The 23,660-nt window shown below is 43.3% G+C and overlaps 2 protein-coding genes across 2 annotated transcripts; both read left to right on the top strand.

Annotated features, from left to right (window-relative positions):
• ttll6 (tubulin tyrosine ligase-like family, member 6) lies at nt 1–20,008 on the top strand. The gene is made up of 15 exons (XM_090202115.1): nt 1–201; nt 1,164–1,277; nt 5,169–5,529; nt 9,755–9,873; nt 9,984–10,114; nt 12,279–12,435; nt 12,736–12,879; nt 13,183–13,268; nt 13,389–13,614; nt 14,139–14,317; nt 15,019–15,207; nt 15,377–15,527; nt 17,504–17,746; nt 18,512–18,785; nt 18,929–20,008. Exons 4-15 carry the CDS (start codon nt 9,853–9,855, stop codon nt 19,171–19,173), a joined length of 2,046 nt encoding a protein of 681 aa, XP_090058241.1. The 5' UTR covers nt 1–201; nt 1,164–1,277; nt 5,169–5,529; nt 9,755–9,852; the 3' UTR covers nt 19,174–20,008.
• Nucleotides 20,009–21,217: 1,209 nt separating this feature from the next.
• Nucleotides 21,218–22,668, top strand: LOC110492883 (homeobox protein Hox-B8-like). Its single transcript, XM_090202114.1, has 2 exons — nt 21,218–21,739; nt 22,061–22,668. Exons 1-2 carry the CDS (start codon nt 21,322–21,324, stop codon nt 22,357–22,359), a joined length of 717 nt encoding a protein of 238 aa, XP_090058240.1. The 5' UTR covers nt 21,218–21,321; the 3' UTR covers nt 22,360–22,668.
• Nucleotides 22,669–23,660: the final 992 nt, after the last annotated feature.

Genomic DNA, 23,660 nt, shown 5'->3' with positions numbered 1-23,660 from the left:
GTACAAACCCCCCACTAGGCGTTGCTGAGAGCCCGTTGGCTGTCGAACGAACAATGGGCTGTGTGATTGGACGAAACTACAGCCTGTTTGTGTAGGAGGAACTTCAGCGCAGAAGAACAGGACGTCAGGAATGTTTTTAAACAATATTGACACCGTGTGCCTGCCACACTAACACATATTGTGCGGAACGAAAAGTAGAAGGTAAGCTTTACTATTTCATTTTGACAGTGTATGGTTTGCCATTTTCGGGTGAGTGAGAACATGTTTGAGACTCAGGTGTTGATACCTACTTGCTGCTGCTTGCCCTGCAGTCAGCGAGCGTTCTGTTACCATAGCAATGCCATGCGCTATCCAGCCAAGAAGCTAACTAGCATAGCAGCAGGGAAGTCAAGTTATCACAGTGGGTTTATATTTTGAACTCACTATTTGCAATGCCAATTATTCAGTTACTTTTCTAAAAAGGTTACTGTTGGCTCAGTAGGGAATGGATAAACTGTAATGTGTGAAATAACATTTGCAGCTTGTGAGGTAGGGTATGTTAGGGGTAAGAAGAAAGCAAGTGTTAACATAGCAGAGACTCGGTCAGTGTGTGCGCGATAGTTAGGAGATGACTGATACCTATTAGTTACCATGACAACAAGGAAACATAAGGTAAAGTGACCCCCACACAGATCAAATTACCTCATAGGCTATAATCTTTGTATGATGGGGGGCTAGTTGTAACTCATATTTGGTTAGAATAAAACAAATATAGCTATGAAAGATAGAGCAGAAATTCTTTATAAATCCACAGGTTAGGGTAACAAATAGACCAGAGCATCCCTTTGAACAACTACGGTTCCGTTCCGATTATCTGTAGTGCAGATTTCTCCATGGTCATTGCAAAGCATTCATTTTGCTAATGTGTACTGTAGCTAGTGGTTTCTGCACAGATTTGAATGTCTCCCAGTGTCAAAGCACTTGTCTAATTACCTTGAACAAATATGAGGGATTAACCCTCTACTTCCACAATGTGATCTCCTGCTCATCATTTTCTCTCTGTCAGGTGTTTTTCCCTAGTTTCATATTGGCCACCTGACCCTCTGGCCCAGCTATTAGAATGTAAGTCAATCTGAGTAGGGCCACCCCTGGGCTCATAGTACAAATGTGCTCTTTTTGTTCAGGATTAGGACCAGACCAGAGGTGGATATGTGGCTTTGTGAGCTGCCTTCTGTTGGGAACGACCACATCTTGCTGGGCCCCTGAAACTGAGGGGCCACGACCAACAAACAGAGTGGGTGAGTTGGACAGGTGGAGGGCATCGTCTAGCAATACCACCCGCCTTAAATGCACAGCACAGGTTTGTGTACCTTAAAAAAAAGTATATATATATATATATATGTATGTATGTATGTATGTATGTATGTATGTGAGAGTGCTGTTCATTGACTACAGCTCAGCGTTAAACTCCATGGTCCCCTCCAAGCTCATCACCAAGCTCGGGACCCTGGGACTGAACACCTCCCTCTGCAACTGGATCCTGTTCCTCGGTGTCCACATCACTAAAGACTTAACATGATCCACACACATGGGCTGCACACTCGTGAAGAGGGCACAACAGTGCCTCTTCTCCCTCAGGAAGCTGAAGAGATTTGGCATAGGCCCTCAGGTCCTGAAGAGGTTCTAAAGCTGCACCATCGAGAGCATCTTGACTGGTTGCATCACTGCTTGGAAAGCAACTGCACCGCCCTCGAACGCAAAGCTCTACAGAGGGTGTTGAGGACGGCCCAGTACATCACTGGGGCTGAGCTCCCTTCCATCCTGTACCTCGATATCAGGCGGCGTTAGGGGAAGGCCCGAAAAATTGTGAAAGACTTCAGCCACCCAAGCCATAGACTGTTCTCTCTGCTACCCTCCGGCAAGTGTTACCGGGGCAACGTTTCTCGGACCAACAGGCTCCGAGACAGCTTCTATCAACAAGCAATAAGACTGTTGTATAGAAAATCTAATTATTACCCGGACTATATGCGCTGACTCTATTTTGCACTGACTCTATGCACACTCACAAGACTATCCACACACACACACATACACACACTTACATACGGACTCACACAACGCAAACACACACTTACGTACAAACACAGTTAACGCACACACACACACACACACACAACACACGCATACTGACGCCACACACACACACTTTCACACATGTACACATGCTCTCATCATACAGTGCATTTGTAAATTATTCAGACCCCTTCCCTTTTCCCACATTTTGTTACGTTACAGCCTTATTCAAAAATGTATTAAACATTTTTGCAAATGTATTTAAATGAACAGATACCGTATTTACATAATTATTCAGACCCTTTGCTATGAGACTCAAAATTGAGATCAGGTGCATCCTTTTTCCATTGAACATCCTTGAGATGTTTCTACAACTAGATTGGAGTCCACCTGTGGTAAATTCAATTGATTGGACATGATTTGGAAAGGCACACACCTGTCTATATAAGGTCCCACACTTGACAGTGCATGTCAGAGCAAAAACCAAGCCACGAGTTCCAAAGACTAGTTCATAAAGCTCTGAGACTGGATTGTTATAAGGCACAGATCTGGGAAAGTGTACCAAAAAATGTCTACAGCATTGAAAGTCCCCAAGAACACAGTAGCCTCCATCATTCTTAAATGGAAGAAGTTTGAAACCAACAAGGCTCTCCGCCAGGCCAAACTGAGCAATCGGGGGAGAAGGGCCTTGGTCAGGGAGGTGACCAAGAACCCGATGGTCACTCTTGACAGAGCTCCAGAGTTCATCTGTGGAGATGGGAGAACCTCCCAGAAGGACAACCATCTTGCAGCATTCCACCAACCAGGCCTTTATGGTAGAGTGGCCAGACAGAAGCCACTCCACAGTAAAAGGCACATGACAGCCGGCTTGGAGTTTGCCAAAAGGCACCTAAAGGACTCTCAGACCATGAGAAATGAGGTTCTCTGGTCTGATGAAACCAAGACTGAACTCCTTGGCCTGAATGCCAAGCGTCATGTCTGGAAGAATCCTGGCACCATCCCTAAGGGGAAGCATGGTGGTGGCAGCGTCATGCTGTGAGGTTGTTTTTCAGTGGCAGGGACTGGGAGACTAGTCAAGATTGAGGAAAAGATGAACGGCGCAAAGAACGGAGAGATCCTTGATGAAAACCTGCTGCAGAGCGCTCAGGACCTCGGACTGGGGTAAAGGTTCACCTTCCAACAGGAAAACAACCCTAAGCACACAGCCAAGACAACGCAGGAGTGGCATCGAGACAAGTCCTTGATTGGCCAAGCCAGAGCCCGGACTTGAACCCTATCGAACATATCTGTGAGAGGATTTGCAAAGTAAAATGGGATAAACTCCCTAAATACAGGTGTGTCAAGCTTGTAGCGTCATACCCAAGAAGACTCAAGGCTGTAATTGCTGCCAAAGGTGCTTCAACAAAGTACTGAGTTAAGGATCTGAATATTTATGTAAATGTGATATTTTGGTGGTTTATTTTTTTCTAAGAACCTGTTTTTGCTTTGTCATTATGGAGTATTGTGTGTAGATTGATGAGGGGGAAAACTATTTAATAAGGCTGTAACGTAACAAAATGTGGAAAAGGTCAAGGGGTCTGAATACTTTCCGAATGCAATGTATATGCTGCTGCTACTTAGTTTTTAGAAATCTTATTATTATCAACCCTGATGCCTAGTCACTTTACCCAGGCCTACATGTACATACATAACTACCTCAGCTACCTCGTACCCCTTCACATTGATATGGTATTGGTTCACCTTGTATATAGCTTCATTCTGGTGTTTTTTTTTCTTATTTGACCTCTGTGTTGTCAGGAAAGAGCTTGGTAGTAAGCATTTCACTGTAAGTATTCGGCGTATTGACAAATAAAATGTGATAATAAGTGATAATGAGGGAAAATGCAGTGAGCATTGATCAGAGAAAAACATGCAAAGTCAGGTCAGTGGTTGACTGAATTGTTGATTTGAGTTGTTTTCAGAAGTTTTTGACTATGACTTCATAACTTTTGCATGAAATAATTACTTTGTTTTTCCATCTTGAGGGTAGAGATTAGTGAATTGAAAATTAGTTATTAGAAAGTAATAGACCGATATCGTTCTTAGACTAGAATTTACATCTGATATACTAGAAAGAATATGCTTGAGAACACAGAACTGCTAGGCCTATTTAAAGACTATATTTATGCAATTGTTGTTGTTTTGGATAGGTCCTAAAGAGAGATCCTATGAGAGTGCTGTTGTAACAGTATACCTGTAGAGGTCACTGGGCCGTCTCGGCCAAGCTCAATTACAGGAGTTCAGGGCCAGGTTTATCCAGATCACTGGCTCAGAATACTGTTACCCAGCACCAGAGGAGGCTGGTGGGAGGATCTATAGGTGGATGGTCTGATTTATAATGGCTGGAATGGAATCAATGGAACGGAGTCAAACATGTTGTTTTCATGTGTTGGATGTGTTTGGTACCATTCCATCGATTCCATTCCAGCCATTAAAATTAGCCCATCCTCCTATAGCTCCTCCCACTAGCAGCCTATGCCCAGCACCCAGGCCTCCCGCAGCCTGACAGGGATGTCCCTCCTCACCCTCCCCTGGGCCCTGTCCAGCACTTACCCTTATCATTACCAGCAATTAGCCTAGTCTCACCTAGCCTTCACCTTAGGGACGTGAGATCGGAGAGAGAACCCCTCAGTGATGGTCAGGGCACACAAGGACACTTCAAGGGGATTTAGGCTAAGTTACTGTCTGAGGAGTCTTGTGTTTTTTTCCAAACGGAGTGATCCGTCTGAACTCAGTTGCAAACTTGATTCGCTGCCCAATAACTCTTGAATGACCCTCTGCTATGGATGGAATGTTGACAGGCCGAGTACCTACCTGAGAAGAGAAATGGAAATAGAAACATGATTCCCTGTGTACATAACAACCTGGATTCTGATCCAGTTGATTGTTTTTCAGGGTGGGGGTACTTGTATCCACATCAAAACACAATTATGTAAATGTATGCAAATTGCTTAATGTAGGTTGGAAAACAGAATGTATTTTAATTTGTGTTAATTGATGCTTGATACCTCAAGTTAATTAACTAGTGTTACTGTTATGTAAGCATATTTTTATTCCTCTTTGTGTATCTTCTTCAGGATGGACCTGCAAGCAGAGAGCCCTGACAAAGACTCTGAAGATGATGCCTTCAAGTGTGGACCTGAGGGAGGAGAGGAGGGCGAGGGCTGGGGGAGCGATAGTCAACCCGAGGCCTGCACCCCTACTCCTCCATCCGCTGGCAAGAGGAAGAAGAAAAGGAAAAAGAGGTACTTAAAGTTAAAATATGTAACTGTATGGATGTACTGGTGCTTTGATGCTTCCTCTTCCCCAGAATGCTGGCAAAAGTTATTGGGGAAGGATGATTACAACCTTGCAGCAAGGCACGTCTGTCCCCCTCTCTCTGTTTCTTCTCTCCCAGATGACTGTGGATCAATATCGTCAACTGCAAATATGAAAGTGGTGAGTTATCCTGCGTATACCAATGTGTGAATTGGTGTGATTTTATATTTTCAAATAAAATCAAATTTATTTGTCACATACACATGATTAGCAGATGTTAATGCAAGTGTAGCAAAATGCTTGTGCTTCGAGTTCCGACCATGCAGTAATATCTAACAAGTAATATAACCTAACAATTTCACAACAACACCTTATACACACAAGTGTAAAGGAATGAATACGAATATGTACAAACAAAACATATAAATGAGTGATGGCCGAACGGCATAGGCAAGATGCAGTAGATAGTACAGTATATACATATGAGATGAGTAATGTAGGGTAGGAAAACATATAAAGCGGCATTGTTTAAAGTGGCTAGTGATACATTTAATTACATCAAGATGCAATAGATGGTATAGCGTACAGTATATACATATGAGATCAGTAATGTATGGTATGAGAACATTATATAAAGTGGCATTGTTTAAAGTGGCTAGTGATACATTTAATTACATCAAGATGGCAAGATGCAATAGATGGTATAGAGTACAGTATATACATATGAGATGAGTAATGTAGGGTATGTAAACATTATATAATATATAGTGGCTAGTGATAAATTGATTAAATCAATTTTTCCATTATTAAAGTGGCTGGAGTTGAGTCAGTATGTTGGCAGCAGCCACTCAATGTTAGTGATGGCTGTTTAACAGTCTGATGGCCTTGAGATAGAAGCTGTTTTTCAGTCTCTCTGTCTCTACTTTGATGCACCTGTACTGACCTCACCTTCTGGATGATAGTGGGGTGAACAGGCAGTGGCTCGGGTGGTTGTTGTCCTTGATGATCTTTTTGGCCTTCCTGTGACATCGGGCGGTGTAGGTGTAGGCAGGTAGTTTGCACCTGGTGATGCGTTGTGCAGACCTCACTACCCTCTGGAGAGCCTTCCGGTTATGGGCGGAGCAGCTACTGTACCAGGCGCTGTTACAGCCCGACAGGATGCTCTCGATTGTGCATCTGTAAAAGTTTGTGAGTGTTTTTGGTGACAAGCTGAATTTCTTCAGCCTCCTGAGGTTGAAGAGGCGCTGCTGCGCTTTCTTCACCAAGCTGTCTGTGTGGGTGGACCATTTCAGTTTGTCTGTGATGTGTATGCAGAGATGAACTTAAAACTCTCCACCCTCTCCACTACTGTCCCGTCGATGTGGATAGGGGGCTGCTCCCTCTGCTTTTTCCTGAAGTCCACGATCATCTCCTTTGTTTTGTTGACATTGAGTGTGAGGTTATTTTCCTGACACCACACTTCGAGGGCCCTCACCTCCTCCCTGTAGGGCGTCTCGATGTTGTTGGTAATCAAGCCTACCACTGTAGTGTCGTCTGCAAACTTGATGGTTGAGTTGGAGGTGTGCATGGCCACGCAGTCGTGGGTGAACAGGGAGTACATAACGCACCCAGTGTTGAGGATCAGCGGGGTGGAGATGTTGTTACCTACCCTCACCACCTGGGTGCGGCCCGTCAGGAAGTCCAGGACCCAGTTGCACAGGGCGGGTCGAGACCCAGGATCTCGAGCTTAATGACTAGTTGGAGGGTACTATGGTGTTAAATGCTGAGCTGTAATCGATGAACAGCATTCTTACATAGGTATTCCTCTTGTCCAGATAAGTTAGGGCAGTGTGATGGCGATTGCGTCGTCTGTGGACCTATTGGGGCGGTAAGCAAATTGGAGTGGGTCTAGGGTGTCAGGTAGGGTGAAGGTGATATGGTCCTTGACTAGTCTCTCAAAGCACTTCATGATGACGGAAGTGAGTGCTACAGGGCGGTATTCATTTAGCTCAGTTAGCTTTCTTGGGAACAGAAACAATGGTGGCCCTCTTGAAGCATGTGGGGACAGCAGACTGGGATAAGGATTGATTGAATATGTCTGTAAACACACCAGCCAGCTGGTCTGCGCATGCTCTGAGGACGCGGCCGGGGATGCCGTCTGGGCCTGCAGCCTTGCGAAGGTTAACACGTTTAAATGTTTTACTCACATTGGCTACAGTGAAGGAGAGCCTGCAGGTTTTGGTAGCAGGCGGTGTCAGTGGCACTGTATTGTCCTCAAAGTGAGCAAAAAAGTTGTTTAGTCTGTCTGGGAGCAAGGCATCGTGATCCGCGACGGGGCTGGTTTTTCTTTTGTACTCCGTGATTGACAGTAGTCCCTGCCACATACCTCTCGTGTCTGAGCCGTTGAATTGTGACTCCACTTTGTCTCTGTACTGACGCTTAGCTTGTTTGATTGCCTTGCGGAGGGAATAGCTACGCTGTTTGTATTTGGTCATGTTTCCGGTCACCTTGCTCTGATTAAAAGCAGTGGTTCGCGCTAATACTGCCATCAATCCACGGTTTCTGGTTGGGGAATGTTTTTATAGACGCTGTGGGTACAACATCACCGATGCACTTGTTAATAAACTCGCACACCGAATCAGCGTTTTTGTCAATGTTGTTGTTCGCCGCAGTGCGGAACATATCCCAGTCCACGTGATCGAAGCAATCTTGAAGCGTGGAATCCGATTGGTTGGACCAGCGTTGAACAGACCTCAGTGCTGGTGCTTCCTGTTTTAGTTTCTGTCTATAGGCTGGGAGCAACAAAATGGAGTCGTGGTCAGCTTTTCCGAAGGGAGGGTGGGGGAGGGCCTTATATGCGTCGCGGAATCGATATGCTGATAGAATATGGGGAGCCTTGTTTTCAGATTAGCCTTGTTAAAATCCCCGGCTACAATAAATGCAGCCTCAGGATATGTGGTTTCCAGTTTACATAGAGTCCAATGAAGTTCTTTCAGGGCCGTCGATGTGTCTGCTTGGGGGGGAATATACACGACTGTGATTATGATCGAAGAGAATTCTCTTGGTAGATAATACGGTCGGCATTTGATTGTGAGGAATTCTAAATCAGGTGAACAGAAGGACTTGAGTTCCTGTATGTTGTTATGATCACACCACGTCTCGTTAATCATATGGCATACACCCCCGCCCTTCTTCTTACCAGAGAGATACTTGTTTCTGTCGGCGCGATGCGTGAAGAAACCAGGTGGCTGTACCGACTCAGATAGCGTGTCTCGAGTGAGCCATGTTTCCGTGAAACAAAGAACGTTGCAGTCTCGGATGTCTCTCTGGAATGCTATCCTTGCTCGGATTTCGTCTACCTTGTTGTTAAGAGACTGGACATTGGCGTGTAGTATGCTCGGGAGCGGTGCGCGATGTGCCCGTCTTCGGAGCCTGTCCAGAAGACCGCTCCGTCTGTCCCTTCTACGGCGCCGTTGTTTTGGGTCGCCAGCTGGGATCCGATCCATTGTCCTGGGTGGTAGGCCAAACAGAGGATCCGCTTCGGGAAAGTCTTATTCCTGGTTGTAATGTTGGTGAGTTGACGTTGCTCATATCCAATAGTTCCTCCCGACTGTATGTAATAAAACCTAAGATTACCTGGTTAACAATGCAAGAAATAACACATAAAAAAACGAAACGTTTCCTTGGAACGCGAAGCGAGGCGGACATCTCTATCAGCGCCGGAAGTAGTCAAAGGTCACCCATGTCACTTGCTTTGTTACCCCCATGTTGGGGTAATCTGAGAACATCCATTTATTTCCTCACAGTCCTACAGTTTTGCTACTTAGTCTAGTCAAATACATTTGAAGCACAGACATACACTGAGTATAGCATACATTAGGAACACCTTAATATTGAGTTGTACCCTCTTTTGCCATCAGAACAGCCTCAATGTGTCAGGGTAGGGACTCTACAAGATGACGAAAGCGTTCCACAGGGATGCTGGCCCTTGTTGACTCCAATGCTTCACACAGTTGTGTCAAGTTGGCTGGAAGTCCTTTGGGTGGTGGACCATTCTTGATACACACGGGAAACTGTTGACTGTGAAAAACCCAGCAGCGTTGCAGTTCTTGTCATAAACCCGTGCACCAGACACCTACTACCATATCCTGTTCAAAGGCACTTAAATCTTTTGTCTTGCCCATTCACCCTCTGAATGGCACACATATACAATCCATGTCTCTTCTTTAACCTGTTTCCTCCCCTTCATCTACACTGATTTGATGTGGATTTAACAAGTTACATCAATGAGGGATCATGGCTTTCGCCTGGATTCACCTGGTCAGTCTATGTCATGAAAAGAGCAGGGGTTCCTTAATGTTTTGTATACTTAGTGTAGATTAATATTTGTCATCTAATAGGAAGTCTTTCTTCCTCACCCTGTCAGTGCGACGTGCTGCTCGCAGATATGGCCTTTGGGAAGCAGTGGAGGGCGAGGACTGGACTCTCTTCTGGACAGACTGCTCTGTCTCACTGGACAGAGTTATGGACATGAAGCGCTACCAGGTACTCAACATCTCCCAAGTGCACTTCTCTCCTCATAGAGTTCTGAAAAGGTTCCTCTGCCCCTGTTGATTTGCCACATTCAATGCTATGTTTCTGCTGTACCCTTACAGAAGATCAACCATTTTCCAGGGATGAGTGAGATTTGTAGAAAGGATCTTCTGGCTCGAAACATGAACCGCATGCTAAAGCTCTTCCCCAAAGACTACAATATCTTTCCCCGAACATGGTGCCTACCAGCAGAGTGAGTTCTCATTGTCAATGTGCTTAAGAGTCTCGTTATTCAAAACACATACAGTACCAGTCAAAAGTTTGGACACACCTACTCATTCCAGGATTTTTCTTTATTTTTACTATTTTCTACATTGTAGAATAATGGTGAAGACATCAAAACTATGAAATAACACATATGGAATCAAAATATATTTGAGATTCTTCAAAGTAGCAATCCTTTGCCTTGATGACAGCCTTGCACACTCTTTGCATTCTCTCAACCAGCTTCATGCGGTAGTCACCTGGAATGCATTTCAATTAACAGGTGTGCCTTGTTAAAAGTTAATTTGTGGAATTTCTTTCTTTCTTAATGTGTTTGAGCCAATCAGTTGTTTTGTGACAAGGTAGGGATGGCATACAGAAGATAGCCCTATTTTGTTAAATACCAAGTCAATATTATGTCAAGAACTGCTCAAATAAGCAAAGAGAAAAGGCAGTCCATCATAACTTTAAGACATGAAGGTCAGTCAATCTGGAAAATTTCAAGAACTTTGAAAGTTTCTTCAAGTGCAGTCACAAAAACCACCAAGAGCTATAATTAAACTGGTCTCATGAGGACCACCTCAGGAATGGAAGACCCAGAGTTATCTCTGCTGCAGAGGATAAGTTCATTAGTTAGCTGCACCTCAGCTTGGGCCAAGAAACACGAGCACTGGACATTAGACCGGTGGAAATGTGTTGTTTGGTCTGATGAGTCCAAATGTGAGATTTTTGATTCCAATCGCTGTGTCTTTGTGAGATGCAGAGTAGGTGAACGGATGACCTCTGCGTGTGTGTTTCCCACTGTGAAGCATAGAGGAGGAGGTATGATGGTGTGGGGGTGCTTTGTCTGTGATTTATTTAGAATTCAAGGCACACTTAACCAGCCTGGTTACCACAGCATTCTGCAGCGATACGCCATCCCATCTGGTTTGCGCTTAGTGGGACAATCATTTGTTTTTCAACAGGACAATGATCCAAAACACACCTCCAGGCTATGTAAGGGCTATTTGACCAAGAAGGAGAGTGATGGAGTGCTGCATCAGATGACCTGGCCTCCACAATCACCCGACCTCAACCCAATTGATGGTTTGGGATGAGTTGGACCGCAGAGTGAAGGAAAACCAGCCAGCAAGTGCTCAGCATATGTGATGGGCGGCAGGTAGCCTAGTTGTTAGAGTGTTGTGCCAGTAACCGAAAGGTTGCTAGATCGACTCCCCGAGCTGCCAAGGTAAAAATCTGTCATTCTGCCCCTGAACAAGGCAGTTAACCCACTGTTCCTAGGCCTTCATTGTAAATAAGAATTTGTTCTTAACTGACTTGCCTACTTAAAAGTTAAATCAAATGGGGCCAAGCTTCCTGCCATCCAGGACCTCTTTACCAGGCGGTGTCAGAGGAAGGCCCTAAAAATTGTCAAAGACTCCAGTCATAGGCTGTTCTCTCTGCTACAGAATGGCAAGTGGTACCGGAGTGCCAAGTCTAGATCCAAGAGGCTTTTAAGCAGCTTCTACCCCCAAGCCATAAGACTCCCGAACACCTAATCAAATGGCTATACAGACTATTTGCATTGCCCCCCCCCCTCCCCCTTTTACACCACTGCTACTCTCTGTTAACATCTATGCATAGTCACTTTATTAACGTTACCTACATGTACATATTACCTCAACTAACTGGTGACCCCGCACATTGTCTCGGTACCGGTACCCCCCCCCCCCCCCCCCCCCCCCTGTAATTATAGTCACGCAATTGTGATTTTACTGCTGCTTATTAATTACTTGTTGCTTTTATTTCTTATTCCTATCTGTAGTTTTTTTAAACTACATTGTTGGTTAGGGACTCGTAAGTATGCATTTCACTGTATTCGGCGCATGTGACTAATAAAATTTGATTTGATTTGAAGCTGTCATCAAGGTGGCTACTTTGAAGAATCTAAAATATATTTTGATTTTTTTTAAACACTTTTTTTGTTTACTACATGATTCCATATGTGTTATTTGATAGTTTTGATGTCTTCAATATTATTCTACAATGTAGAAAATAGTACAAATAAAGTCAAACCCTGGAATGAGTAGGTGTGTCCAAACTTTTGACTGGTACTGTAAATGATCAGGAGAGTAATCAATTGAGAATGGAAGTGTTTTTTTGTATCTCTGCAGTTATAGTGACTTCCAAGCTTACACCAGGTCCAAGAAACATAAGACTTACATCTGTAAGCCAGACTCCGGTTGCCAAGGGCGAGGCATCTTACTCACCAAGTCCAGCAAAGACATTCGGCCGGGGGAACACATGATCTGCCAGGTGTATGTCTCCCGGGTGAGACTCACTCCCTTCTCAGAGAGGGATCCTTCTAGACTTTTGTACATATTGTGTAATATTCTGCGCAATCAATTCAACTCGTAGTTCAACTGAGATGGCAGTTGCAATAAATGTGATACCTTATTATGTGACAGTATTTATGGGACCAATCAGAGAGAAGAGTTATGACAATGTCATTATGAAAGGACCAATCAGAGAGCAGGGCTATGACAATGTTATTACGACGGGACTAATCAGAGAGCAGGGTTATGTTGATGTCATTAGATATATCATAACGTCAAACGTCCTCTCCCCCAGCCATTCGTTATTGACGGCTTCAAGTTTGACCTGCGTATCTATGTGCTGGTGACCTCCTGTGACCCCTTCCGCATCTTCCTGTACAACGAGGGGTTGGCTCGCTTCTGCACTACCCAATACAACGAGCCCAGCAATGGCAACGTGGTAAGGTGGACAACACAGATACTCCGTTAACACTTCTAATGCCAACTGTTACGCAGCATTACACACTTCTTATTGTCCTATCTCTCCCTGTTCTTTGACAGTTAATTGGTAGTTGTGGTGTTGGTTGTGTCGTTGATGCTCTGAAGCATTCTAGATAACCATTTATAATGGGGAATCGCATCTTTACAGTATTCATATGTTTATTCCAGAGTGATAGCATATTTTCTACCGTGTCCTTTCTGATCCCTTATTTTACCTTTACACATCCCCGGCTCTCCTTCACAAACGTTATATTTGTACAAGGATGATGTTTGCATGCATCTGACCAACTATGCCATCAACAAGCACAGTGAGAACTTTGTCCGTGATGACGACACTGGCAGCAAACGGTAAGCGGGTGTTTGTTTTCTTCAAATACCTCTCGAGTTGACCTTTAGCTTTGTTTGTTTGTATAATTCATCTCATGATGCAACGCCTGCATCTCAGTTCCCTCCTCCCTGTCGTTCCAGGAAGCTGTCCACCTTGAACAAGCACCTGGAGGCCATGTGTTACGACACAGAGAAGATGTGGTTGGACATTGAGGACGTGATTATTAAGACGCTCATCTCTGCCCACCCCATCCTCAAACACAACTACCACACCTGTTTCCCCAACCACGCGGCCGGCAGCGCCTGCTTTGAGATCCTTGGCTTTGATGTGCTACTGGACCATCGACTCAGGCCCTGGCTGCTGGAGGTGAGGCCTTAAAGAATCAGGATGATGTATTGATTTGGCTCCGGTTCAGTGTTTGTTGAGCTAAGAAATGTGTTATTCTAATCTACTACACTCTCATCATGCAGTGTCCAATAGGCATTTCGCTAGCAACTTATAATAATTTAATTATTAAAGCTAGATAGCAAACAAGGAATATTCATGATGTTCAATTATGTTCGTATTAACATATGGGCGTGTTTATTAAAGGGATACTTGGGGATTTTGACAATGGGTCTTTTTATCTATTTTCCCAGAGGCAGATGAGCTCGTAGATACAATTTTTATGTCTCTGTATCCAGTATGAAGGAAGTTAGAGGTAGTTTCACGAGCCAATGCTAACTAGCGTTAGTACAATTAATGGGAGTGTAGCATCCTAACAGAGACCCATAAACTTACTCATTGTGCTAACGCTAGTTAGCAATTGCGCTAGCATTAGTAAATTAGTAGGAGGTAGATAACGTTCCTCATTACCAAAATCCTGAAGTATCCCTTTAATGTTTGTGCAGGTGAACCACTCCCCCAGTTTCACTACTGATTCACGGTTGGACCGGGAGGTGAAGGATAGCCTGCTGTATGACACCCTGGTCCTTGTAAACCTGGGTGCCTGTGACCGCCGTAAGATCACTGAGGAGGAGAAGCGCAGGGTGAAGGAGAGGCTGCAGCAGAACCGCTCCAGAGAGGCTAGGTATAGTCAGGACCATGTGATGGATAGGAAGACAATGCGGAACTTTGATTTCAGTAGGCTTGTATGATGAGTTTGACCATGTAACAATAAGCTATGATGGGTCATTTTATTATAAATCAGCATCGTTATAGACATGTAACAAACAAAGTGAGTGTACAAAACATTAAGAACACTTTCCATGACAGACTGACCAGGTGAATCCAGGTGAAAGCTATGATCCCTTATTGATGTCACTTGTTAAATCCACTTCAGTCAGTGTAGATGAAGGGGAGGAGACAGGTTAAAGAATAATTTTTAAGCCTTGAGACAACTGAGACATGGGCAAGACTAAAGATGTAAGTGACTTCGAACAGGCTATGGTAGTAGGTGCCAGGCGCACTGGTTTGAGTGTGTCAAGAACTGCATCGCTGCTGGTTTTTCACGCTCAACAGTTTCCTGTGTGTATCAAGAATGGTCCAACACCCAAAGGACATCCAGCCAACTTGACACAGCTGTGGGAAGCATTGGAGTCAACATGAGCCAGCATCCCTGTGTAACGCTTTCGACACCTTGTAGAGTCCATGCTTAGACGAATTGAGGCTGTTCTGAGGGCAAAAGGGGGGTTGCAACTCAATATTAGGAAGGTGTTCTTAATGTTTGGTATATTCAGTGTATATTGAGTGTATACATTCATTCAGTTGTGGTCATTTCTGTGTTGTCAGGAGTGAGGAACTGCGTCAGTCCCAGGCAGCCAGTGTAGAGCAGATGCGGAGGTATGAAGCCAAACACCTGGGTGGCTTTCGTGGGATCTACCCCCGCGAGGGCGGAGAGAAGTACGAGAAGTACTTCAAACACAGCAGCTCCCTGTTTCAGGAGACTGCCGCCTCTAAGGCCAGGGAGGAGTGTGCGAGGTAGAAACTATCACCCAAACACTCACACACATACGCACGCACAGGCTTCTTGACAATACCATGAAAACATTCAACAGAAAATACAAAATCGTTGTACCTTTAAATTAAACGTTTTCATTGTTTCATGTACAACTTGTTTGTGTGTGACTGTGTGTGACTGTCCACTCAGGCAGCAGCTGCAGGAGCTGCGTCTGAAGCAGGAGCAGAAGGAGAGGGAGCAGAAGGGGAGCCGTAGACGAGACTTGCAGGGGGAGTCTGCAGGAGAGAGGGCCAAACCACACAGAGTACAAGTTCGTCAGACCAACTCCCAACAGGTTACTGTGAGTCACATCACCCTGCCCATCAGTTTTATGTAACATTTTACCTCAGGTTTTTAATGTATTATTTCCTACAGAATCTAGCAGTCAACAACCCTAAAGAGAAGTCCAAAGTCTTGTCGTATCATTGGGGGTGGCAATCTTAGTGGACTTGTAGTTGCAGGGCCTTTCAGTAGCCACAAGGGGGAGCCAAATATCTTCTCCACTGAACACCTTACATACAGTGCCTTGCGAAAGTATTCGGCCCCCTTGAACTTTGCGACCTTTTGCCACATTTCAGGCTTCAAACATAAAGATATAAAACTGTATTTTTTTGTGAACAATCAACAACAAGTGGGACACAATCATGAAGTGGAACGACATTTATTGGATATTTCAAACTTTTTTAACAAATCAAAAACTGAAAAATTGGGCGTGCAAAATTATTCAGCCCCCTTAAGTTAATACTTTGTAGCGCCACCTTTTGCTGCGATTACAGCTGTAAGTCGCTTGGGGTATGTCTTTATCAGTTTTTCACATCGCGAGACTGACATTTTTTCCCATTCCTCCTTGCAAAACAGCTCGAGCTCAGTGAGGTTGCATGGAGAGCATTTGTGAACAGCAGTTTTCAGTTCTTTCCACAGATTCTCGATTGGATTCAGGTCTGGACTTTGACTTGGCCATTCTAACACCTGGATATGTTTATTTTTGAACCATTCCATTGTAGATTTTGCTTTATGTTTTGGATCATTGTCTTGTTGGAAGACAAATCTCCGTCCCAGTCTCAGGTCTTTTGCAGACTCCATCAGGTTTTCTTCCAGAACGGTCCTGTATTTGGCTCCATCCATCTTCCCATCAATTTTAACCATCTTCCCTGTCCCTGCTGAAGAAAAGCAGGCCCAAACCATGATGCTGCCACCACCATGTTTGACAGTGGGGATGGTGTGTTCAGCTGTGTTGCTTTTACGCCAAACATAACGTTTTGCATTGTTGCCAAAAAGTTCCATTTTAGGTTTCATCTGACCAGAGCACCTTCTTCCACATGTTTGGTGTGTCTCCCAGGTGGCTTGTGGCAAATTTTAAACGACACTTTTTATGGATATCTTTAAGAAATGGCTTTCTTCTTGCCACTCTTCCATAAAGGCCAGATTTGTGCAATATACGACTGATTGTTGTCCTATGGACAGAGTCTCCCACCTCAGCTGTAGATCTCTGCAGGTCATCCAGAGTGATCATGGCTGGCCTCTTGGCTGCATCTCTGATCAGTCTTCTCCTTGTATGAGCTGAAAGTTTAGAGGGACGGCCAGGTCTTGGTAGATTTGCAGTGGTCTGATACTCCTTCCATTTCAATATTATCGCTTGCACAGTGCTCCTTGGGATGTTTAAAGCTTGGGAAATCTTTTTGTATCCAAATCCGGCTTTAAACTTCTTCACAACAGTATCTCGGACCTGCCTGGTGGGTTCCTTGTTCTTCATGATGCTCTCTGCGCTTTTAACGGACCTCTGAGACTATCACAGTGCAGGTGCATTTATACGGAGACTTGATTACACACAGGTGGATTGTATTTATCATCATTAGTCATTTAGGTCAACATTGGATCATTCAGAGATCCTCACTGAACTTCTGGAGAGAGTTTGCTGCACTGAAAGTAAAGGGGCTGAATAATTTTGCACGCCCAATTTTTCAGTTTTTGATTTGTTAAAAAAGTTTGAAATATCCAATAAATGTCGTTCCACTTCATGATTGTGTCCCACTTGTTGTTGATTGTTCACAAAAAAATACAGTTTTATATCTTTATGTTTGAAGCCTGAAATGTGGCAAAAGGTCGCAAAGTTCAAGGGGGCCGAATACTTTCGCAAGGCACTGTATATGTCCAGCTACCAAACTATATAATGGCCATTTATCATATTTACATAAGCATCTCAATGAATACTGAAGAATGATTATACACTGTGATTAACTTATTCCTTACTGTATGGTGTGAATTGTGGCTGTCCAGCTCCTGACCATGCCCCTCCTGCCTACTGCTACCAACGGTTCCCCTACGGTGCAGGACCTCTCTGATGAGGAGGTGGAGAGGGTGAGTGGACTGCTCCAACGGGAGAGTCTACTGAGGGACCTCGGGGTGGTGGACCAGATCTATAAGCTGTTGCAGGGGAGAGGCCAGTCCATGCCTAATGGCATTACACCCCCCCGTGAGCAGAATGAGCTGCCCCTACACAGACATGAACGAGCCAATAAGGTAAGGCTACACCTCCATAGTCACTCACTGGCCTGTTTAGTAAGTTCCGTTTATTGTTTCCCTAGCAAGGAAATGTGTCCTCTATATTTTTCCTAATATGGGATAGAAGAGCTTGCCAGCTTGTAGTCCTAAAAAACAGAAATGAGTTATCTCTGGTTCGTTTAAGCATTCTTATGGGGGAAATGAATGGGAAAAGAATGAGGTTTTGGGATAAACGCTGAAATAAGGTCAGAGATTAACACAGGTTTAGGAGATCTTATACATTTTGTTCTGTGAGATAATATAAAATACAATTGTATTTGTCACATGCGCCGAATGCAACTGGTGTAGACCTTACAGTGAAATGCTTACTTGCAAGCCCTTAAAAAATAAAAGTAACATATTTACAGAGAGGCAATAGCGAGGCTATATACAGGGGGGTACTGGTACAGAGTCAATGTGCAAGGGCACCAGTTAGTTGAGGTAATTGAGGTAATATATACATGTGGGTAGAATTATTAAAGTGACTTATGGATAGATAATTATTAAGTGATGTTAGCTGATGAAGATAATCTCATAGAACAAAATGTATAAGATCTCCTAAGCCTGTGTTTACTACAGACCTTATTATTTCTCCATAGGCTTTGTTTAACCAATGAGTTATGGTGGAGTTAGTGCCTACAAAAATACACCATTACTCTTGCTCTCTATGGTCACTGCATTGTCTCAAACATTACTCAATTTGTAATGAGATGCTTAAGTCTGTCCTATGTGATGTCTTGCCAGTTGGACTCCCTGACTGAGTTCTCCTGGAGACCGAAGCGTCACTGTACTGTGATCCAACACCAGTTGCCTCCAGGGGCCAAGCCCTGCCGTCAGTACGTCCATTCCCAGCTGCTGCAGCAGCGCTGGCCCTGGCCCAGTCTGGACAGGGGGCCCACTCATACTGAGTCTGCCTGCCTTCAATACTACACCCCAGAGGACCACGTCCTAGAGACGGTCCGCCGGGCGCCAGGGGACCTGAGGAGGACCAACAGTGCCCAGCGTATCCCATGGACAAGTGAGCACACCCACAGCACCTCACTTTATTGTGTCATTACTGTACCGCCACTGATCTTGGGCATTGTACTTCTGGATAATTGGATGGCATAGTATTGATTTTCTCTACCTCTCTCTCTTTTTCTCTCTCTCTCTGACTCTTAGTCAATGGTGCTCGCCAGGGCAGTATGAGCTCGTCTTATGCAGAGTCCAAGGCCCGGGCCACAGTGTCAAACATCTCCCAGCTCACGCCTGGACGGCTTCACTGCACCCCCATGTCCTCCGACCCCAAGGCCCTCCAGAGCCTGTTTGTCATCTCCACCCCAGCCCTACTGATCCAGAGGCCCGAGTTCCCCCACCCCATCCGCAAACCCTTGCGCAAAGTCCCCCAGCACGGACAAGGGCGCTAGGGAGCAGGGACGTTTACCAGTCCAGCCATAGTGCCATAAACCACGAGCGGGGCAGAGTGAACAAGCTTTCCTGGCAAAACTGTACACAAGTTGTCCCCGAAATCCTCTCCCTATACTGTGTACATTTCTTCACTTTTACATCATCAAAATGAAATTCATTTCTACATTAGCACTGAGCTACTGAGAATTGATTGGAGAGAAATGGAGAATAGATAAATGGAATAGGTCTTATTGTGAAAATATTGAAGCAATGGTGCCTATCGTGACTTAGGTATTGTGTGGTACTTGGTAGGAAGACGTGTCATCTTATATGTCTACGCAAACACTGTGGCCTTTACAGAATTGAATGTAAGTGAATACTATCTGTGTCTTATCAAATATCTTGGGTTGTTAAATATCACTATAACCACTGAGCCAATAGTGAAAACACGTTTTATTTTAAATAATTCTGGAAATCTGGATGTTTTACTCAGTAATGTGAAGGGAAGATGTGACCATGTAGGCATATAGCAAATTTGTATGACTTTGATTTTGATGACTTTGCTATTATGCTTTGTTATCATATTGATTTTTGTTTAGCTAAGCAGGAAATTCTAATTTTGCAATGGGAACCATAATCAATCATGTGTGCCAAACCTTAGAAGAAAAGCTCAGGATACTGAAATGACCACCAAGCTGGACTAACAAATACTCCTCACATTTCACTGACTTTAATTGCGAATTTACCCACAGTATTTTCATATGGTTATTTTAGATTTGGGATGGGGTGTACATTTACTTATTGAGCATTCTTTTACTTGAGTTGGTGAGAAATATAGACAAATGCCTTCAGAAATGATATGCGTTGATCATTGCTCATGTAGAAATTAGGATATTTGTTCAATTCAGGATTATATTGATAATAGTACTAGGCATATTATCAATATATACTCCATATGAATAATCAAATAGTTTCCTAATTTATGTACATTATTTGGAAATCTTAGATTTGCACATTTGGAGGCCTACAAATTATGAGCGAAATCTTTGGAAATGCAAACTAATATTTCAATGAAAATGTAAGTATATTTTCTTTAACAATGATCTTGTTTGATTTTATTTATTTTTTTCATCAAGCTCATAAACATTATCGGCCTACTACTGTATTTAAATGGTAATTCGATATGTCGATGTGTTTACATTTTACCTCAAGAATTATTTGGAAAAGTAGGCTTTAATTACAATCGAAATCATTTAACGATATTTTTTTCGATTTGAATATGTGGGCCTTTGTAGAGTTTCGATGCGCGTGAACTCAAGTCTATGATCTCAAGACCTATGAGCTGTTGCTATCGTTGTCATAACAATAGTTTCAGTTACATAGTTAAATTACACAGTTTAGTTATAGTTTTATATAGCTTTCAACACACTTTATCACAATATTTAAATTTCAATAAAAGCACATTCGTTTTATTGTAATCTACAAACACAATAACTCAAGCCCCGTATATACGAATAATGATAGATTTGTAATCGCCAAAATAAAGTAGCCTTTACTTGTCACGCTGAAACAGGCTGCTGATGCTGCACAACATCTTATTATTGACGTCTTTGAATGCCAATTAAAAATATAGGTTATCCGTTTGTTGTTAGAAATGAATCCTAAAATGTAAGCTGTGTTATTGTCTATTCGATCCAATGAACTAGCCTGTGCATCAATATTCTCTAGTATTTCAGCTAATAGCTAGCTCTTCACAGTTTAATATTTGTATCAGGTTGACGTAAATTCAACGTCTATTCCACACTGGTTCAAAATGACGTGTAAAAAACGTTGATTCAATCAGTGTGTGCCCAGTGGGTTCCCTCGTCTCCCAATCACCCCCTCCCTCTGTTGGTTTCTCAAACTTTGCATTCAAGCGCGAAATGCTTTGTCTGTAGTCTGGAGATTTTCGTTTGGAGACATCATCGTATCCAAAACAAGGCAGGATATACCCTGTGAAGCTATAATCCATATAGTCTGCCCGATCATTCATGGACTTCAGAGAGGTAGGCGATTGAATTGACCGAGGAAAGTCATGCCTAAACTTAAAAAACCTTGCATTTATTCCATAAAGTGTAATATATGCTAGTAGCCTGACTTAAATAAGATTTTAAACATCAAAGTTGAAAATGAGCTCTTATTTCGTTAATGCTCTATTCTCAAAAAACAGCAACAGCGAGTCCTGGAATTCCGATTATGGGCTGGCACATGATTTGGGAAGCACATCCTCTGCATCTTACGGATACGGTGCCGGTGGCACCATCCAGCAGCCACATCCCACGCAGTTAACGGTATTATACAATGGCACATCGTTGTTCAAAACCGCTCACCAACACCAACTAAATCCGTGCGTATTATCGCTGCCAATGGGCAACTTGTATCATGCCCACGATGTGATACAGAGACCAACCTTTTACGCATCCCATAATAGGAATTGTATCCAGTACAGTGATTATCATTTGAAATCCACCGAGGTTGCAAATGATTCCGTGTGCGCAGAACAGTGCTCCTCTCTACCGGACCTCTTTCCCTGGATGAAACCACAAGGTGAGTCACTTACCCTTAAAACACCTAATTTGAGAATTTGATTGACCTCGGAGATATGTGAGACCCCCCCCCCCCCCAATAAACTTTGTTTCAAATGACCCACAAGAGTGAGAGGACAATGGCTCGTTATGGTGTCAAAAAGAAACTGTAAATCTATTTATGATGTGAGAAAGGTTTCTGCTTTGCCTGATTTTCTTTTTTTTTCTTTTTAGGTGTGTGTGTGTGTTTTCTCTAACGTTTTGGTACGTGGTAGCCTCTGTTTAGGCCTATTGAGTCAATGTTAATCTAAATGTGCAGCGTGACTAAAATGTTTTGTCTCAGCAGTTACCGGACCGAGAAGAGGTAGACAGGCATACAGTCGCTTCCAGACTCTGGAACTTGAGAAGGAGTTCTTATTCAACTCTTACTTGACCCGCAAGCGCAAGGTTGAAGTGTCGCACGCTCTGGCACTCACCGAGCTGCAGATTAAAATCTGGTTTCAGAACAGACGCATGAAATGGAAGAAGGAGAACAAGAAGGACACATTTCCAATAAACAGGCCGGATCAGAATGAAATCAAGAAACAGAGCAAAGAAACTTACAAGAATATTCAGACGTCAGATGAGGAGGGTAAAGGTTAAGACTATCCTAGACTTGGTGATGGGATGCCACACAGTGATAACAAATGTGTTAATTATAAATTGTATTTCGAATAAAAAAAATCAACAACAGTGAAATCTATTGTCTTAGTTGATAATTCATTATAAAATAAAATTCTATAAAACTTGAGAAGACGTGCGCAAAAGAGTTTTTACGCACCATTGTACGCATCATTCCAATTAGAGGTTTGTGCATGTGAATCACTTCTGCAGAATAGTCTGAACAGGTGTTTATGTTGTTAGAATGTATAAGTATGTAATTTAGTGCAGTAAGGTAGCACAGCTGCCACACTTTCTGCCACTAATAATAATGATTCATCATTAGATGGCATTCCGAGTGGCGCAGCAGTCTAAGGCACGGCATCTCAGTGCTAGAGGCGTCACTACAGAACCTTTGGTTCGATTCCAGGCTGTATCACAACCGGCCGTCATTGGTAGTCCCATAGGGCAGCGCACAATTGGCCCAGCGTCGTCCGGGTTAGGGTTTGACCGGGGTAGGCCGTCATTGTAAATAATCATTTGTTCTTAACTGACTTTCCCAGTTAAACAAAGGATCAATAAAAAAATAAAAAAGCTGGGACAAAATCCTAACTTAATTAAGATATGCAGAGAACTTTTGCGTAAACCTCCAGTGGGCATGTTTTATGCAAAGAGAGTAACGTGCACATATCGAGTCCCTGTCATTTTAATTGGCAGTTTTGTATCTGTGTTATCAATGTTGTGGCTAGAGCTGTTGTCAAGCCTTGGCTGTGAAGGCTGCTACTGGATGTAAACTGTAAATAAAATGTAACCTTTAAAAATCGAAGCCTCTCCTTTATTGTGAAACATATAGGCCTACCTAATAGTGTAATTGCTCGGACCTTTGTTTGCTGAAATCCATACTTTTTTAATAAAACGTTTCAACCACCAACAGTTTTTTTAATAGATTCAATTGGCACATGCGCATTTGCTGAGTTGCCATAGAGCAACAGTAACGAGGAAACAGTCGGTGGTTGTATTTGACTAACGTTTAATTAAAAAGTATATGTTTCAGAAAACAAAGAAAGGCATACAACAACAGATGACAAACAGGTACACAGTAAGCGTGAAAGAATTAACATTTGGAAGTGTCGACGCATAGCAAATTGAAGGAGTCGGAGGTTAATTTAAAAAATCGAAACCTTGCTCAACTCTGTGGAGGAGTTAAGCTGGCTAACAACCGAGATCACATATTGCAGGTCTGTATCTAGTTTCCTCTGTGTTATATCGACATTTTGAGTAGCCTATACAGTTTGGAACTAGCA

Source organism: Oncorhynchus mykiss, chromosome 16 (assembly GCF_057628025.1).
Source record: "Oncorhynchus mykiss isolate SJ-2025 chromosome 16, ASM5762802v1, whole genome shotgun sequence".
NCBI classification, from domain to species: domain Eukaryota; kingdom Metazoa; phylum Chordata; class Actinopteri; order Salmoniformes; family Salmonidae; genus Oncorhynchus; species Oncorhynchus mykiss.
Note: the sequence above shows the minus strand (reverse complement) of the source record. Positions and strands in the feature narration are given on the sequence as shown.

What these genes read in the sequence shown, in the direction of transcription:
- ttll6 (XM_090202115.1), top strand. Translation starts at nt 9,853, where the DNA reads ATGGACATGAAGCGCTACCAG. An exon ending in TCAGGCCCTGGCTGCTGGAG is followed by an intron (nt 13,615 to 14,138) that starts GTGAGGCCTTAA and finishes ATGTTTGTGCAG; the next exon opens with GTGAACCACTCCCCCAGTTT. An exon ending in CCAACTCCCAACAGGTTACT is followed by an intron (nt 15,528 to 17,503) that starts GTGAGTCACATC and finishes GTGGCTGTCCAG; the next exon opens with CTCCTGACCATGCCCCTCCT.
- LOC110492883 (XM_090202114.1), top strand. Translation starts at nt 21,322, where the DNA reads ATGAGCTCTTATTTCGTTAATGCTCTATTCTCAAAAAACAGCAACAGC. An exon ending in TCCCTGGATGAAACCACAAG is followed by an intron (nt 21,740 to 22,060) that starts GTGAGTCACTTA and finishes GTTTTGTCTCAG; the next exon opens with CAGTTACCGGACCGAGAAGA.